The 20222-nt window shown below is 37.7% G+C and overlaps 1 protein-coding gene across 1 annotated transcript in view; it reads right to left on the reverse strand.

Moving 5' to 3' along the window:
* Nucleotides 1-2352: 2352 nt before the first annotated feature.
* FBXO28 (F-box protein 28) overlaps nt 2353-20222 on the reverse strand; it is a 31041-nt gene continuing 13171 nt past the window's right edge. Inside the window, exons 3-5 of the mRNA XM_059941886.1 lie at nt 19432-19570; nt 8767-8962; nt 2353-7026 (exon numbers count right to left, since the gene is read on the reverse strand). Coding sequence (XP_059797869.1) covers nt 6632-7026; nt 8767-8962; nt 19432-19570 — 730 coding nt within the window. The 3' untranslated portion in view covers nt 2353-6631. The remainder of the gene's footprint in view (nt 7027-8766; nt 8963-19431; nt 19571-20222) is intronic.

Consider the following 20222-nt stretch of genomic DNA (forward strand, 5'->3'; position numbering starts at 1 on the left):
ACCCTTCAAAGGAAGAACAAGAATTTTATTATTATTATTTTTTAAAATATTTATTTATTTATTTATGGCTGTGTTGGGTCTTCGTTTCTGTGCGAGGGCTTTCTCTAGTTGTGGCAAGCGGGGGCCACTCTTCACCGCGGTGCGCGGGCCTCTCACTATCGTGGCCTCTCTTGTTGTGGAGCACAGGCTCCAGACGCGCAGGCTCAGTAATTGTGGCTCACGGGCCTAGTTGCTCCGCAGCATGTGGGATCTTCCCAGACCAGGGCTCGAACCCGTGTCCCCTGCATTGGCAGGCAGATTCTCAACCACTGCGCCACCAGGGAAGCCCAGAACAAGCATTTTAGGTCCCCTGCTTCTGCTTCCCCCTCCCCATCTTCTGCTTAGCCTTGAGAAGGCACAGGTTTTCCCTGTGTCCTAAGACAGAAAGCATGCCATAGGTTTTGCATTCCCGGAGCCAATATTACTATTTACATTGCTGCTTCAGATTCCAGGTAGAAACTGACTTTTGTTCAATCTAAAGAACCCAGGGGAAAAAAATCTAAAGAAAACATAAAAGTTGAGAAAGCTCTTTGGTTGAATGTATTTCTATGAACAAAATTTACTGAGTTTTGGGAATTTCATCCTTGATTTGTATTTCCTTTCCAGTCATAATTTGTACTTTGTGCTCAAACATCCGCCACTGTTTTTTTCTCCTCACAATTTCCTATAATTTTGCTTTCAGGAAATGACCCACCAAAACCTGAGGAATATAAGCAAGTTGAAACACATTTTCTGGATGAGAATAATAATCTTTAATGGAACCCGTAAGAATTGTTTCAGGAATTAACATGAGGAATTCATAAATAAAGAGATATTGTTTTATTTTTAAAGCAACAATATTGATAAAGATTCTTGGTTTCCCAACAATGTGTTTTTTGCATAGCAACTGAACGACCTGAAGGAGATAGGAATAAAGATTTCCACCCTGATCGACACTCTGAAGACTGGGAGGTACAGCAGCTGTCTTTATTTTTCTAGGTTTCTGTGATATATTTTTTTTAATTTTAAAAAATATTTATTTATTTATTTATGGCTGCGTTGGATCTTCGTTGCTGCGTGCAGGCTTTCTCTAGTTGCGGTGAGCAGGGGCTACTCTTCGTTGCGGAGCGCGGGCTTCTCATTGCGGTGCCGTCTCTTGTTGCGGAGCATGGGCTCTAAGCGCCCGGGCTTCAGTAGTTGTGGCTCACCGGCTCTAGAGCACAGGCTCAGTAGTTGTGGCGCACGGGCTTAGTTGCTCTGCGGCATGTGGGATCTTCCCGGACTAGGGCTCGAACCCGTGTCCCCTGCATTGGCAAGCGGATTCTTAACCACTGAGCCACCAGGGAAGCCCCTATGTTTCTGTGATATCTTGATGACTGTAACGCAGTGATGGTGTTGGGGTAACTGATACCACGGCTGTCACCCTCATCTTTCAGCATAAATTCATCTGTGATCTCTTTTCTGACATCTAAGCTGTAAACAAAGTGGGTAAAGTATGTATCAAAGAAGAGTGTGTTCCTCCTCAGAAAATCTCACTTCCAGTAATTCCCTATTAGTTACATCTTTATGAGACAGAGATGAAATTGATTTGTATGATTTTATTGCATTGAAATTTTGAATAGTCTTGGAGCTGGAAGGAATTTTGAAAAGCGAACTGGAAGAGAACGAGTATTCTTCCCCGGCAGGACAAGCGAATTGGTGGTCACTACTTTTGTATTGACTGGTAGCCAACATTATAGTAAGGCAACTAGGGATGTGTGCTAGTGGCCTCCAGCTACATCTCTTGCCAGGACTGCCTATTTAAGACTACACGTTCTTAGAATCCTTAAGAATATTTTCTTTTACCTGTATGCCTAGTGTAAATCCATTGTCAAAGAACTTTAGGACAAAAGTTGCCTCCTTCAAGCCTAGTCTTCATGATTTTAAGCTCTGTATGTTACTCTTAACATGAGTGATTTTTGGCATAGACTGCTTCTGGTGATGTATGAAATGTTCATCTATATATTTATTGAGTTTAAAGAATTAATGTAATCTAGAGTCTCATAGGTCCCAGCTGTTTTAGAATGTAGTAGAGTGTAGCAGAAATACATAAGCTTTGGAGGCAGGTAGGTCTGGGTTCAAATCCCACTTAGGCACTTACTTGTATAACATTGTGGATATGTTGCTTAACCTGAGTTTAACTTCCTTATAAAGAGTAAAACCTGCTTTATAAAGTGGCTATGAGGATTAAACTAACACAATGTACTGCTTTAAGAGGTGGTAGCTATTAGCATGGCATTTGTTAGATGAAGAGCTCCATAATCTTTGTGCATGAAATACAAAGAAAACAAGTAACACTGGTAACAACACATTTATTTACGTACCCTGTTGTGTGCCCGGGAGGTGTTTTTCACTTTCCAGTAATTGAATTAGGTTATAACAATTAAAATTCCAGAAAGTAAACTATTGTAATTTACTGTTGCTCATGACCGTAAGTAAACAGACATGGTACCACATAAAGTAATTTTAAACACGTCTAAACTTTTGGTATAGTTTTGATGTATACTTTGGCAATGGACCTAATAGATTACCAATATGCTTCTAAATCCCATGGTTCTCTTCAGACACAACAGGAAAAATTTCAATTTAATGTTTCAATTTCAGAAATTTAACAAAGATTCTTAGGAAGCTGGAAAAGGCCATTACTTTAGCCTATAGTGTTTACCACAAATATAAATGTATTGCTATTAAAAATAAAATCATGGTAGGCAGCAGTCAACTAATTGCTAATTTCATTTTGTAGATTATATAGTATTTCTTGAAAATAATTCACCTCAGATGGCAGGCTATAGAAGTTTGTTATTTTAAAGTAGTTCTTTACTCATTAACTTTTTGAGGACTAGTTAAAGGAATTCCGATCCCAAGTCAAATCATTGAATGGCCTATCAAATTGTATTTTACACTAGAAACAGCCATTTCCAAGAGACTGCATCACACATGGCATGTCCTTTGAGAATGCCTTTATCCCTGGCTTCAAATCTTACTTACAGCATATGATTATTTTTAGAAGGTTTGGTAAGTGTTAAAAAATGGGTACTCATTTTGCTAGAGCAGGATATAAGAATGTGCTGATCACCAAGTATGAGATTTTACATTACATTAAATTAAAATTATATACTGTTGGAAATAGACAAGATAGGGAGTTCCTAGATCCTAGAAAATATTATGGCTAAGGAAATAGAGAACTCAAAAGAGGAATCTACCTCCAAGAAACTACTTCAGTATAGTAAAATAGAATTAAGTGCCCTGTCTTAGGAAAAAGTTTGTTAGTAATAAGGAACTGGGACATCATACATTGTTTCTTTGGAGATTAAAGTGCAGGCTATGAAATGGCATATAAAATAATGCATAAAATAGTGCAATCTTAAGGTGCCATTATTTTTATTACACATAGCCTATGTTCATATGTCCATTTTCGCTCAAAAATCCAGCTGTAGTGACACCTTTTAGCTTATTTATTTAGGCATTACTTATACTCTGTTCTACCCACCTTAGGGGCTACATAGAATATTTTAACATTTTAACAAGTAGAATAATAGCGCATACATTTGAAACTACTAAATAGAGATTAAGGCAAGCCCCTGTAAAGTTCAGTACTCCAAAAACACGTTTTACAAAAAAAAAAGTTGCTTCCAAAACCAGTGGCTTTAGACCTGATGGCACCCCAAGTTTTTAAAACAGTATGATTACTCTGATCACATTTGTGTTTGCCCCATTATTTCCAGGCTCTGTACATCAAGAGGAGCTCAAAACAAACAAACAAAAAAAACAGGTTCTATATCCTCATGTTCTAAAATAACACATAATTCAGAATATGTGAAAACCAAGCCAAGTCCACGTGGGAGATAAGCTGAGAATCCTGTTGGGGACGAGGAGGCAGTCCTCTCCATTTCTTACATAGGCCCTTCCACATTGTATCTGTTTGTAGTATTGTACCATAATCAATTTGTAAGTGGGATGACTTATTAGAGAAGTCTCCTCTGAAAGACAGCCAAGGAAGATGACAGGAATACTTTATAAAATGTTCTAGGACAACACAATATTAACATACAGCATTTAAATTACCGACCTATAATCCAGGGCAGGATGGTTTCTCTCTTGGGAGGCTAATTTACAATTTTCCTGTAACATATGTCAGTTTTAGGTGAAGGAAATATTTTGTGATTTGTTGAAACTTAAATACCGTTATACTACCCAAATGCAAGTATAATAGCTATCAAATGGGCCAAGGCAACATCCTAACATGTTCTAGCTAGTTAAGATTTAAGACTTAAAACAAACTGAACTGTAGTGCTTTATCTCCTACTGTTAGGCCACATTTGTGCATTAACAAGTGCAACTCATTAACCTTATGGGCAGATGACTACAAGTGTATACTGTAGAAATTTGGACTTTGAAACAGAAAATCTATCTTTTAATAGTGAGTGCTTATTATGGAAGCCAAATACTCATGTTAACTAAGACTATAGATACATTTATGGTGTCCAGATGTAGTTTAAAAAGAGACCCAGGGAACTCTAAATAATTAACAACTATTAAAAAGATCATCTGAGGTTATATCCCTTTGTAAGCCTGTAAACATGTACTCTGTTACTTAAAAGTCTTCCTATTACCAGGAAAGCAGACAATTAAAGGCCATGAGTATTCCAGTAGGCCTCCTCCAAAGTTGTGACAATATGGCTAAATCCTATGATTAAACAAATAAGACCTGCTGAGAAAATGAGTTCCAGACAGGGACTTTTATGGATGACCTTGGCTGACAAATGTTTTTTGGAAATTGTTTATTTTAAAATTAACTTCCCAACAAACCATGAAACACTTGGATGTTATTTTATGGTTTTTCATTGAAAACATACTACATTGTAAATGGAGTTTCAAAGATAGACAAAGAATTGATCAAAATCTAAGGACAATATTATGTAAGGACAATGTTAAAAATTGATAAGAAAAAGTTTCATTTGGTGAGGTTAATCTCAAGGATGCATAACCATGTCATGTTGGACAGATAAAAAAAGGTAGTGACCTTGTGCTTTTATTCAACTAAGGTACATACCGAAACCTTAGGTTTTATACAGGTGTCAAACTCCCACCTGGAAAGGGATAGTATTCTACACTACACCTAAGTTTACCTTAAATAACTGAAGCCCAAGGCAACAGTTGTTTAAAAGAACTTAACAGGCAAATAATGACTACATAATTTAGTACATTAAAATAAAACTAGGACAGTAATAGTTGACTGTTTCAAAAATATACAACTGGGGAAAGTAACCACTGTACACAATTTGGAGGTTGTTAAAGTGACCACTTAGAAGGTTGAACAGTGCAAGACATGCTTTTCCAGTTACAAGCTCAAAACAGGAGTGCAAACGAAATTAAAGCTTTTGTTTAAAGTTGCAGGATAAGGAAAGCTTGAAATTAATATTAAAAAGCTTCCCTCAGGTCATTCGCGAGAAATGAAATGATCAAAATGCTTTTTCATGGTGTAATTTTCTTCACTGAACTTTCTTTCAATGGCAAAACTGCATCCCACAGGTTGGGTTCCCTACTTATACCACTGGTCATGACCACATTTGATCAATGAGCATACACAGTGTGAGTAAGTAAGGAAGAGTACTAGTTGCCTGAAGTCTGACATCAATGTAAAGAATTTGGGGTTCTGCCTTAGCCAGTGTACCTGAACCCTAGAGAGAATAGATAAAGCAATGGGCTTTAATACTCTTATTCTTGTAAAACTGGAGGACAAATGGACATACAAATATCACCCCGCCCCCAGAGGCAAGCTGTTGCGATGGAAGATGTTAAGCGCTTAAATGAACTAAGACGCTGCTCTAACAAGTGGAGAAGCGTAGAGGTTCAAGATAAACACCAGTGCAAGAGCTTTTTAAGTGAGTTGACTAGGCAATGCATGCATCCATCCATGCAAATGTAGGACATGGCCCCAAAAGTGAACCAAAAACATGTATATAACAACTGGGTAAGTCCCTTGCCAGTAGTTTATAAAAATATATAGTCAATACTGTAGAGGCCCCTTCTACAGCCAATACTATGGAAGTCCGTTTTAGTTACCCATTACTTCAATACCAAAAAGCATTTACTACTTTTCAGACATTCCAGACAAAGGTCACTTATAACAAAAAGTCAACTTTTTTTTCAAAAACAAGATACTGCCCATTTAAAAAGTAGGTCTTTTCTTTCAAGTGAACAGGACATTTTATGTATTAAACTTAACTTCTAGTCTGTCGAGACTGGTTTAAGATCCTTATGTAATGTGCATATATGCAGAAACAAATAAACTTGCTTTAAACATTATCTGCACAGAAATAAAGTTAACTTCTCAAAACAGGATAGGATAGGTCTGGTTAGTACAAATCTATTGCAAAATAAAAGGATTCTGTGCATCAGTTCAACCAGGAGAAGCGGGAAAAGACTGTCCCAAACCATGAGAGTTCAAGTTTACATTGTGTTCTGAAAGCCTAGAGCTAAGGGACACCATGTTGCTCACAGTGTCCTGATATGCAGAACTGCTCAAGCTACGAAGTCAGGTCTTCCTCTGGAGCTAGAAGCACATTCTGGTTTACTTTCTATTCCGGAGACGTTTAGATTTCCTAAGAGAGTCTATGGCTTCTGCGGCCTTTTTGCGTTTCCGAGGAGACTCTTCATTCTGCCCAGACCCTGAGGAGTCTCCTACTGCACTTTCCATTACTTCTCGCAGTTTGCGTTCCAGCTCTGCCAACCGTGCGTTCTGTTCACCTATGATCTGGGTCTGCTCTAGCAGTTTCTGGTCCTGGTCTTGAAGCTGTTTCTGCTGTTCTTGCACTTTGGTGCGAAGCTCAGAAATTTCACGCCTGAGAACAGTCACCCCAGCACCATTTGTCTTAACCTGCTGCTGGAGTTTGGTAACCTCTTGTCTTGAAGGGTTTTGCTTGGAGAAGAGTTGCATTGTTGTCAGGGCTGCAGAAGGTCCTGGAACTGTGGAGAAATAGTTTAAAATGGTCAATCACTTAAAATGTCTCACTACCAGTAATACTTCATTAATTAAACTTACTCAAAGATAGAATATCCTTTATAATATCACTTCTGATTATTTCTTCTTTGCAATCTACTTGATCTGATGGATTAATCAGACACCGTGTCTTAACTATAAATGAGTTTAAATTCTGATTCTCATGTTCATGTGGCAATATGTGGAATGCAAGCAAATGGAGATGGGCATTTAATGGCATAAACTTGGATTTAAAATATTATAAAGCATTTTTAGGACCTAGTAAGAAAATATAAGTAGTAAAATTAGAGTAGAATTATTTCACACAAGCAAACATAAACATCTGAGTTAGAAGTACAGACCTATCATGTTTGCAAATCCTCTCTGCACTTAGTTATATGCAAAGGCTTCAACATTAGCCAAACGACAAGGGCACCATCAAAAAGTGGGTTACATCACATGTGATGATCAGGAAGAACTTCTGACATGGTGAAGGAAGGCTTTGGAACTATTCTGTTTTAGGAATAATAGAATGTAACATGGGCATAAAAATCACTATTTTAAACTAATAACCTAATTTTTTAAAACCCTATCTCCTGAAGCTTTTCTAAAAGGACCAGATGGATCCAACCACACCCTAAAACCCATCTTGCTAATTTTCTCCTTATACATTTAAATACTCAGAATATTTTCCTTGGCTGATGCATTCTTCCTTCTCTCTCTGCTTACCTTTAGCCAACTAACAAGGCTCAGATCAATTCTCACCTCTTGTGAAGTCTCAATCAGACCAGCCAACAATGATTTTATCTTCCTTAAGATTCTCTCTGCTACTCATTTGACATTTAAATGGACACTCCTTTAAACTATTTCTCTTGCCTACGATAATTTGAGTCTGGATATGTCTTACCTTATGAAATAATAAGATTCCTGAGAGAAGACACCATGTATTATACTTCATTTTAGTCCCCACAGGACGCAGTACAATGCTGTGCGCATAATAGGTACTCAATAAATAACAGATGTGTTAATGCTGAGATGCTGTAAGCTTTATTATTAAATTACAGACGGCCACTCAGTTACCCCACCGAGTACTCCAGGGAGCTAACTAATCTGAACAAAATATTTTACTAAAAATTTGTTCCCAGATTTAAAATACTTGCAAGAGTTGAAGATATTGAACAATTCATTCTTTCAGTAGATAAGGACACAAATCTCTAGGATCCGACAATGTTCAAAACAGCCCTGTGCACCCTGTCTCCTAAAGTAGCAGCCAGATACTCCAGGGGCTGAAATAATTAACTGGTTATTTCCATGAAGAATTTTTTGGGTTTTGTCTGGTATATTTGATTCTGTTATAGGATAATGAATACTAACTAGTCAGAAACATCAAAAAACATTCACATATATATAGCTTTTCACTCAGCAATTTGCTCTAATAAATTTATGCCAAGTTAAAAGTTGTGGATATGTACAAAGATTTAGCCACAAGATTGTTCTTCAGAGTGTAGTTCAAATACTGAAAATCTGGAAACAAATGTGCTTAACAGCAGTGGATCAGCTACATAAATTATGGTCTGTAGCCCAATCTGTCATTAAAAATTATGTTGCAGATACAGTTACAGACCCAGAAAAGTTAAAGATACACAGTTAAGTGGGGGGAAAAAAGCAAGTTACAAATCTATGTATGAACATTATTACAAACTGAACGCATTATAAACAAAAGATACCTGGAGGAGAGCCCATGAGTCTTCCCGATACATCTGATCCTGGTAATTTCCTCTTTAGAATTGGAACAATCTTTTCATCAAAGTATTCCATTGCCATGGAGGAAATATCCCTTAACTCTTGAAGTACTTCATGAGCTCGCTGAGGGGCTCTGGTAGAATTGACATATCTCAACACACGATAAATCTCATCAATCACCTAAAATAATGAGCTCTCATTAGCATTTTAGATTTTTTTTTTTTTTTTAAAGAAAACAGCTAAACAGGGAGCAAAGTGATTGCTTGTTTTGCAATTCCTATAAAGACCTACAGGTGACTTAACTGATATACTGACCACTGATAACATTACCATCTGTAACACATGGCTTTGGGCTTGTTATAATACTTTATACATTTCATATTTATATTTATTTAAGCATCTTTTCTGTACTGTACTGGTGTTACGGAATCAGGATGATTAAAATACAGCTCCTGCCCTGAAGGAAATCAGTGTAACTGGGGAGAGAGATGTGTAAAGAAGTGACGTAAAGAGGGATATACAAATTGCAAAAGAAACCAGAAGACTAAACTAAGAGATTAGATCTTGTATGCAAGTAGGGGTCAGGTGGGGGAATTACTCAAACCCATATTCTACTAATCCTCTGAACCTACTTCATTCTAGTCTGAATCTGTTTCCCAAAGCCCCAGGGACTCAGCCTGATTTCCTTCTCTCTTTCACACCGCCACTATGTGCTCTATCCTTGAAGTTTTATTTCTCTTAGACTTGCTGTGGATTGGAATGAGGTCTCCTCAGAGCCCGCTTTCTTGTTATCACCAAAGGGTAGCAAGAGATCCTTTTTCATTTTAATAATAACTGCAATGGGGAAACACAAGGCATACATACTTGGAGAAGAAAGCTGGCAATCCTGATTCCTAATTCTCTTGCTGGAATGGTAACTGAACCTTCCTTAGGCATTCTGCCCTCAGCTTTAATCCCTAAGAGGTCAGCCTTACTTTCTCCTATGGCTTCAGCGTACACCTGAAGATAATAATGCACATCTCTGAAGATCTCCAGTCTGGATGACATCTGTTCCAATGAGTCTTCACCTCACAAGACTTGTGGGTTAATCAGCCAAACCATTCTGTCACCGAAATATCTCAAACCACCTTGAATCCCACTCATTTCCACTACTGCATTTACCTAGCTGGTACCCAACTATGGAACAATCTTATAACTGGCCTTTTCTTCTCCTTTATTCAGGCTGCTGAGTACTGCTAGAGAAACAAAGTCTTGCAGAATAGTACCAGGACAAATTACAGTCCTTAACACATTCTAGACTCTCAGGGCAATGAGATGATCCTTGTCAGTCTAGCATCATGTGTGCTAGATAAACGTCAGCAAAATTAAACTGTTAGGATGTGTCTTTATCGTGACTCAGAGAAGACTTCACAGAAGAGGCCACATCAGTGGGCCTGGAGAGATGACTAGGAATTGGCTTGGCCTAAGGTGGTGTATATGTAGGCAAATGTAATAAGAGAGGAGATATGCTAGTTTTGAATTACATGGGACATGCAGGTGATACTAGACAGGCAGGCATATCTGGAGATACAGGTTAGGAGATCAGGAGAGAAACTCCAAATGATGAAGAGGCCTCAGTACCCAATGGCGTAACAGGGACTGACATTGCTAAGGGAGAAGATACAGAATAGGACAGTCAAAGGCAGAATCCTGAGGCACTAGTGGTTAAGTGATACATTTATTTTTGGCATTACTACTAGATTATGGACTCACTCCAAAAGAAAATAACATTTTTTTCACTAAAAATTTACTGAACTACCATGTTAGGAACTATTACGTATATTAAAAAAAAAGAAATGAAGAAAAGAGTACTTTCTCTTGGGCTTACAATTTAATTATGTGAACAAATCCTAACCCGTAAGCATTTACTGGTCAGGAGAGGCTTCTTTGACATATTTAAGGTAAAACTGAATGATGACGAGAACTGGAAGATCTGGGAAGAAAAGCATTTAGGCAGGAATAACAATGGCAATGGCTTCAAGGTCTGAGTCAGTTTGGCTTGTTTAAGTTCAAGGGTTAGAAACATGCAACCTATATCTGTATCTCCAAATAGTAAAAATTTATGGAAGCTAGCATAAGCTCAATGCTTTGAAAAAAAAAAAAAAACACCTAGTATTTATATATGATTACAAAATGGTTAATTACAAAATATATAAGCTGAAGTAGTAATACAGTATCTTTTTAAAAGTACTTCATATTGACGGAGAGTCTATGTACTAGTGCTAGGATACTAACTGACCCACAGTAGCTCTGTGTTTATCAGTGTTTACATGTGTGTTATAAATCAGTACTGTGACGCTCCAGTATCATTTTATGCTGGCCTCAACGCCCGCATACTCCAGCTCCAGGTACAAAGTAACCATGAGCTCTTCGAACTACATCAAACCCTCTCTCTCTTTTTTGCTCAGGGTTTTTGCACATTATGATCTCTTTTCTGGAATGTTCTCCCTGCATATCTCCCCTACCTTCTCTAGCCCCAAATTTCTTACTCATCCTTGAGGTCTCAGTAACACTTTCTCAGAGTTAGCAGTCTTTTCTGAACCCTCTTTCAGTTTAAATCATGTTAACATCTTCATCAAATCCTTTATTTTACCTTCAGAATACACATTACAAGTTTTAAGTACTACATTTTTCTGTTAATGTCTGTCTTCCTATAATATAGTAAGCTCAATTTAGGAGACCATGCCTAGTTTCACTGTCAGATCCCCACAGTCTAGCAGTGTCTGGCACAGAGCAGATACTCAATAAACGTCTGTTAAATGAGTGATAAAGATGGTCAAATATCATAAATTGCTTAATATTGACACATCTAAATAAAACTGTTTAGGGACAAGCCACAGGGGTAAAGTCAATACAAGAATATGATTTTTAGAGGCAAGATTTTGAATACAAAGGTCACAGTTAACAGAATTTTTATTGAGAGGAATTTTAAAAAAATACGTAATACTTGAAAGAGTATCCACAGCTTTATTAACGGATCTATTTATATTATGTTTATGTACATAAATACTGGTAGACAGAAGAATATTTACAGTATATTTGAGCTAGACTAGAAATGACTGTTATAATGATTCAAGCATGAATAAAACATACATCTTATCCAATGCAAGATGACTTAGTGAAAGACCCATACACAGCAAAGGCTAGCTCAAACTGAGTAAATTCAATGTACAAGCAAAGTGCTGTGTGAAAAAAAAGTAGAGAGAAATAAGACCTGTTTGAGAGAACTAATGAAGGACTTGGCAATGAGAAATAAGCAGAACTTCAATGGGGAAGAGAAGTTTGAGCAGGAGAAAGGTATACATGACTAAAGGAGGAGTGGCCTGAGGAGAGGGATGATGTGGATGGCCAGGTGATAGCACAGGAAATCAACATGCATGTAGTGCTACTACGTACCATGCCTTTATTCAAGGTTTTTAAAAGAAATTTATTATGCAGTGAATCCTCTTCCATAACCCTGATTCTTCAGAATTAATTTCATATCAAACTATCCTATAGGGATTACTAATACTAAATCACATCTGTAAACCAATTTGTGAAATAATCTTATCTTTACTGTATTCAGCCTTCTAAATATAGTGTGAAAGCAAGGTATCTCTTTCCATTTGTTCAAGTCTTCCATTAGGAAACAATGTTTTCAAAGCTTACTATATAGAGGTTATTTTAGTTAAATGGACTCATCCACGTTTTCAATAAAATTTAAAATATTTTCTTTCCTCTGTCCAAAAGTTATAAGCAAAGGACAATGTGAAGAAAAAAGGACACAGCATGTTACAACCAAACTGCTTCTAGCATTCAGTCATCAGTGGCTACAATGGCTTTAGAGGCACATATTAAGAAAGCATAGTATTTACCCGATTTTTAAAATATTTCATTTTCTGAGTAGGTTTAATCACTTTCTGAAAATTACTTTAGCAACAAGAATGTAATGTGTGAGTCTTGTGTCCAGTGTAAAGATCACAGGTTTTAGGAAGGTCACCTAAACTCTTTTTTTTTTTTTTTTTTTTAATTTTATTTATTTATTTATGGCTGTGTTGGGTCTTCGTCTCTGTGCGAGGGCTTTCTCTAGTTGCGGCGAGCGGGGGCCACTCTTCATTGCGGTGCGCGGGCCTCTCACCATCGCGGCCTCTCTTGTCGCGGAGCACAGGCTCCAGACGCGCAGGCTCAGTAGTTGTGGCTCACGGGCCCAGTTGCTCCGCGGCATGTGGGATCTCCCCAGACTAGGGCTCGAACCCGTGTCCCCTGCATTGGCAGGCAGATTCTCAACCACTGTGCCACCAGGGAAGCCCACCTAAACTCTTTAATGGCTATTTGTACACCTTTCAAATAATATGCCACATGCCGAATCCTACCCAAGTTTGAAATAATAAAATAATAGTTATGAAAATATTTTTAAGTTTTAAAAAAGTATGTTAAGAAACCAAATGTGAACAACTATCATACTTCTAACACATGCAGTTTACTATATCATGCTTATGTTTAAATTGGCACAGTAATAAATGACATACTATGAATATCATTTAAGTATTTCTACTACTATAGATGAGAGAATTTCTATCTTGTTTAATCTACGGTTTAGCAAACAAAGCTCCTATTAAAATACTGAACCTCATATGTTCTCATTTTCTGTCTTTTTGTTCTACTTGAGATTTCCTTAATTTTCCTTTCCGCCCTTTTTACTTAAAATTGTTTCTTCCGGGCTTCCCTGGTGGCGCAGTGGTTGAGAATCTGCCTGCCAATGCAGGGGACACGGGTTCGAGCCCTGGTCCGGGAGAATCCCACATGCTGCGGAGCAGCTGGGCCGGTGAGCCACAATTACTGAGCCTGCGCGTCTGGAGACTGTGCTCCGCAATAAGAGAGGCCGCGATGGTGAGAGGCCCGCGCACCGCGATGAAGAGTGGCCCCTGCTTGCCGCAACTAGAGAAAGCCCTCGCGCGGAAACGAAGACCCAACACAGCCAAAAATAAATAAATAAGTAAATATTAAAAAAAAAAAATTTGTTTCTTCCATATTTGTAAATATTTCTTTATATGGCATGTGTTTGACTATATATTTTCTTATTTCTCTTAGACTATTAGTCACAGTTTCTTTAAGTTTTATATCCTTGTATTGCTTTCTCAAAGGTGTATTTTTCCCCATTTGTTTCATTCTGTGTTTCATATTAGTCTGGCAATTCTCTACTCCTTGCTTATACTTAAGAATGGAGCACACAGGGCTTCCCTGGTGACGCAGTGGTTGGGGGTCTGCCTGCCGGTTGCGGGGGGTGCGGGTTCGGGCCCTGGTCTGGGGGGATACCGCGAGCTGAGGGGCGGCTGGGCCCGTGGGCCGCGATTGCTGGGCCTGGGCGTCTGAAGCCTGTGCTCTGTGGCGGGGGGGGGCCGTGATGGTGGGGGGGCCAGGCGCCACGTTGGGGGGTGGCCCCCGTTTGCCGCGACTGGAGGGGGCCCTTGCGCAGAGGCGGGGACCCAGCACGGCTATAAATGAATAAATAAATACATTTAAAAAAAAAAAAGAAAGAAAAAAAGAATGGAGCACACAAAAAGCTGATCAGAACTCCTAGTTAGCCAAGATGGTGGGAAAGGTGGGGTATAGGGGGATAAGAGCAGGGACCTAAAAAAAATCAATGAGAATATACTGATTCTTCTTTTTTCATTTTAAAGGTTCACGGACTGTATATATTTACTTGGGGACCAGCATAGTGAAAGGAGGAAATGCTTCCAAGTAATAGATATTTTTAAGAATGTCTTCACATTAAAACCAATTTTAAAAGAAACATAAATACAACATTCTGGAAGCATTAGGTAAACTCAAATTGAAGGATATATATTCCTCAAAATAACTGACCTATGACCTTCAAACATGTGAAGCTCAAGAAACACAAAGTGTAGGGAATTATCTCACATTAAAGAGGATTAACAAGTCCATGTGTAATCCTAGATTGAATTCTGGACTCAGAAATAAGAATAGTTAGGGGGACTTCCCTGGTGGCGTAGTGGTTGGGAATCCGCCTGCCAATGCAGGGGACGCGGGTTCGATCCCTGGTCCGGGAAGATCCCACATGCCATGGAGCAACTAAGCCCGTGTGCCACAACTACTGAGCCTGCGCTCTAGAGCCCGTAAGCCACAACTACTGAGCTCACGAGCCACAACTACTGAGCCCATGTGCCACAACTACTGAACCCACGTGCCACAACTACTAAAGCCTGTGTGCTGCAACTACTGAAGCCCACGCACCTAGAGCCCGTGCTCCGCAACAAGAGAAGCCACCGCAATGAGAAGCCTGCCCACTGCAACCAAGAGTAGCCCCCTCTTGCCACAACTAGAGAAAGCCCACACACACCAACGAAGATCCAATGCAGCCAAAAAAAAAAAAAAAAAAAAGAATAGCTAGGAAAACTATTATTGGGATAAGAAATGAAATTTAAATACAGATTACTGATTAGATAAGTGTATTGGATCAATGTTAAATTCCCTGAGTTTGATATCTGTACTGTGGTTAAGTAACAAAATATCCTAGTTCTTAGGGAATACACTGAAATATTTAAGAATATAGGGTCACAGTAGTAGCTCTAACTTATCTTCAAATGGTTCAGAAAAAAATAAAATACATATGCAGAGAGAGAATAAAAGCAAATGAGACAAAAGGTAAATAACTGCTGACGTGGATAAAAGATATATGGGAATTCCTTATAATATTTTTGCAATTTTTGTGTAAATGTGAAAATGCATCAAAACAAAAAGTTACCCCCCAAAAAAGGAATAAAGAAAGTGACCACCACCAGTTATTCTTCACCAAAAACGTTAAAAACAAACCAACAATACATAATATGTAGATTTTATGTTTGTTCAGGGAAATCTAACTTCATGATCTTACATAGTCATTTACACTGTGAAAACACTGACTTTTGTGTTTCAATAAGCACGAAAGGGTTACTGGGGCTGTTAGTAATGGTGAAGAGAAGAAATTATTCATGTCTTTTTTTCATTATTATATCTCCCAGAATGGTTAGTTGGCCTCTACTCACATGTGTTTTTCAGTATGTGTGAACTGCTGATATTGACCAAGAGCTTACTATAAAAAGTTTGACTTCTATATGTCAGACAGAAGATCTGAGAAATGTATACAGGAATAAGCTAAGAATCTAAACTTTAGTTCTGAGAAAAGATGAATGCAACATCAATGTAGTGGCCAGAGTCTGCAACTATGGCCCTAACTGACCTGTGCCTATTTTTGTAAATAAGGTTTTTATTGGAACACAAGCACACACCCATTCATTTACCACATGTTGTAGAATCACGGCTGTTTCTCAGAGTTGAGTATTCATGACACAGACCATGTGGTCCACAAAGCCAAAAATATTTATTATCTGGCTTTTTACAGAAAAAATTTGCTGATCCCTGCCATAGCCCATAGTGGCAAACTCCCAACTAGTCTGAAATCTTTAGATAGATTTTCTTTTTTTTTTTTTTTTTTTTTTTTTAGATAGATTTTCTTTTAATGCCCTTGCTATTAGTACAGTTTCCTTGTCAAGAGACTACATTTTAAACCCCTCCAGTGAATAAGCCTTAGGTTTTCACTGAGTAGAAGGGCAATGTTCTAGCTTGTTTAGAGTTGGAGAGGGGACCTATAAGTTTAAATCATTCTTAAATATAGATTCTCAACCAACCTTCCTGTTTTAGCCCCATTTTCAGAAATGCTTGGAGCTTTCAACCTAGAATTTTCTAGAGGTTCAGTTGTGCATACTGGGTTGCCTCCCAGCTTCCCCCACTCCCAGTTTAGGAATTAACTTTCTCAGTTCTGCTAAGTCAGTTACCATTTATTCATCTACTCTCCAGCTTCCAAAATTCTGTTGCTACTGTCTACTTTCTGACCTCATTTTCATGGGTCTTTATCTTTTTTTCCTTTTAAAAATTAGATCATTTACTCCACTCCACTGACTGGAGTTCTGGGAGAAATTAAGAGGTAAACATATATTTAATCTTCTATCTTCATCCTGCCATTTAATTTTATGAACAAATTCAACTGTTCTTTCACAGAATAATTAAAAGAAAAAAATTTTCCCAACTGTTAGTTTAAAGGTCCAAAATTCTGGTACATATCAGGCAATCTAATTTAAACTAATGTGGATATTACCCAGATTCACTTAAGTAACTTGTGAAAAGTAATCTGTGAGATGAAATCCCTACTGGAGACCTGAATTTTAACAAAATGGATATATTCTATACAAAACCACAAAAAGAGTTCTCTTACAAAGTGTAAGAGCACCGGGCTTCCCTGGTGGCGCAGTGGTTGAGAATCTGCCTGCCAATGCAGGGGACACGGGTTCGAGCCCTGGTCTGGGAAGATCCCACATGCCGCGGAGCAACTAAGCCCGTGCGCCACAACTACTAAGCCTGCGCGTCTGGAGCCTGTGCTCCGCAACAAGAGAGGCCGCGATAGTGAGAGGCCCGCGCACCGCGATGAAGAGTGGCCCCCGCTTGCCGCAACTAGAGAAAGCCCTCACACAGAAACGAAGACCCAACACAGCCAAAAAAATTAAAAAACATAAAAATAAATAAATAAATTTAAAGAAATTGCCAAACTATTAAAAAAAAAAAAAAAAGTATAAGAGCACCTGAACTTTTAAGTATAACCCGGGAGCAAGAGCCTGGAAAAACCAAGAATAAATTACTATAGAAATCAGATACCAAACCAAGATTATATGCTAGACTGAAAGAAAATTATTTTACAGAATGTCTTCACTTAAGCATGTGAAAATTAATGCCACATCCTTATGTTCTGAAGATAGAATGTGAAAGTTTAAGGATGAGAAGTTCAAAAAGGAACAATCGTAAAACAACCCAAATACTGCAAACTGTGTAAGTTAGCAGTTTAGATTTAGTCTAAGCTAAAAAGTAACAGCTACATAAAAATAAAAAGTAATAATCTGAGTATACAGTGTTGTTTTAGGCAAGGTATAAGCTATATAGATGGCACTTGTAAGAAAGAGAAGAAGCCAAGGTGATAATAAAAACAAAAATTATTTGTTTTCTGGGGGTTGTTTTTCCAGTCAAGTTCAGATTTGTAGGAGAAAAATAAATCAGGATAAGATCTTTGGAAGAAATGGGTACTATGAAGGAAAAATGGAAGACTTTTCCACTGCAGGCAAGGTAAAGGTCTCAGTTAAGGAGCTGTCCAGAGCAAATGCCCAGGGTGATACACATCAGCTTGAAAGCTGAAGACATTCTCCATTGCTACCACCTCAGTTGGTACTAGAATTAAAAGCAAAAACAAGTGGTTTCCAAAAAACCAGCAGGACTCAACTTCATTTGTATAGATAGTAAGTATCATTCTCATCACATGATCCTGATATATTAGAACAAAAGATGGGCATTCTGCAAAGGTCAGGTACTAAAATATCTTTGGCTTTGCAGGCCACATGGACTTCGCTGCAAACTACTCAACTCTCGTTAACAACTGACTGAATTGTCTCTAAGGTTATGAAGCTTGGAGATGCGTCTTAACTATTCATAACCTTATGAGATATGCAATAAAAACTACGAGGCTACAGGAGACAACCTATTCTAGTTCAGTGAACATCCCAGGAACACCTAAGAGTTAAGGCCTATGAATCAGACCTGGTTAAAATCTGGCATAAGAATCAGAATCTAAAGTTTCTAATTGGTCACCCTTTTATAGTACCGTACAGAAGCACTGGTAGCTAATATGAGGAAAGTGAGCTATACCAAAGTATACTTTAAATAAGAAACAGGACTCCTCCGGCTCCCAACAAACGTCACAGAAAGTTGAAAATGGAGAAAGTACATTAAAAATATTGCCAATGTTAATTATCTATGGAAATAACAAAAAGAGAACATTCAAATTTTACTAGGTATTAATTAGTTCCAACCATGTTAAGGGAACCTTTTGCCAGTATCAACTAAGTAGCAAAATGACCTTAATTCTACCTCCATCTCTTCGACATAAAAAGATATAGACATTATTTCATTCTGAATTTACACTGAATTCAAGAAGCAAAATACTAGTGAAGGTATGAGTAGCATGTTGAATGCTGGGATCTTTATTAACTTAGTAACAATAAAGGTACCACAATATACTTATTTCTGTGTTAAACAGCACTATGACTTAGCTCTGAGTATACTGTTACACAGTAATTATCTATTCTTGTCAAATCTGGAAGGTTGTAAGTTGTCTTCATGAAACATTTCTCAAACAAAACCAAACCAGCTTGTCTTTCCTACTCCACCTCCCCCAAATTATAACAATCTTGAAGACAGGGACAATACCTATCCTATTCATTGCTCTATCTCTGGCATCTTAACAAAAAGTAAAAGCGCAAAATTTTTTCTTGAGTATGAACCCTTAAAAAGCTTTTCTAAAGAACAGTAGCGCTTCTACAGTATATTTCAAAATCATAATTTTAAATATAAAGATCACATAAATGATACATATTTATATGTTACTGCACAGAAGCTTAACAAATCCATTCATAGAAATACATTTGAAGAGTAGAAATAATTCTATTATTTAAAAAATCACTCTGTAACTTTATAATAATTTAGTTTACATAGTGCAATCCAGCTGTTCTAGGTAAGGGATTCTATTTTACCTTTCCTGGGATGAAGCAACAGAGATTGGAGTCCACATACTTCATGAAAGTCATATTTAAGAGAGACAGCCTTGTTTCAACAGCAGCGAGGATGTCTGCATGACGAGCTAATGAATGGTTTCTCCTTTCTGACTCTCTTCTACCGAAAAAAAAAAAAAAAAAAAAAAAAAAAAAAAAGGCAACCATTAAAAGAAGTACTGTGGACTACAATGTTAACCAAACAAAATGCCTTAATGTAAGTCTAACATTTACACGTTTAGAAATCTACAATTGGGTCATAATTTGTTTAACTGTAATGATAAATGAATCACTATGTTTAGAAATCCTTGCCAAGGATTAATCCAATACTCACTGATAAAATATTTGAAAAAAAATAGGTTTTTTTTGTTTTGTTCTTTGGCTTTGTCAAGCCTAATGGCTATTAGAGAAATTAATGAAAGAATTACACATGGACATAAAGACAAGAGACCATATATTTTTGCCTATAAAATCAGCTCATTTAAACTTTTAAAAAGTTTTATTGAGACATAATTCACATACAATAAAATTCACTTTTAAAGGGTACAATTTAGGGGTTTTTACTATATTCACAGTTGTGTTCCCATCACCACTATCCAATTTCAGAACATTTTCATTATCACAAAAAGAAAGCCAAGGGGAAGCTGAGATGAAGGGAGAGAGTGGCATGGACATATATACACTACCAAATGTAAAATGGATGGCTAGTGGGAAGCTGCTGCATAGCACAGGGAGATCAGCTCGGTGCTTTGTGACCACCTAGAGGGGTGGGA

Source organism: Balaenoptera ricei, chromosome 1, assembly GCF_028023285.1.
Source record: "Balaenoptera ricei isolate mBalRic1 chromosome 1, mBalRic1.hap2, whole genome shotgun sequence".
Classification (NCBI taxonomy): domain Eukaryota; kingdom Metazoa; phylum Chordata; class Mammalia; order Artiodactyla; family Balaenopteridae; genus Balaenoptera; species Balaenoptera ricei.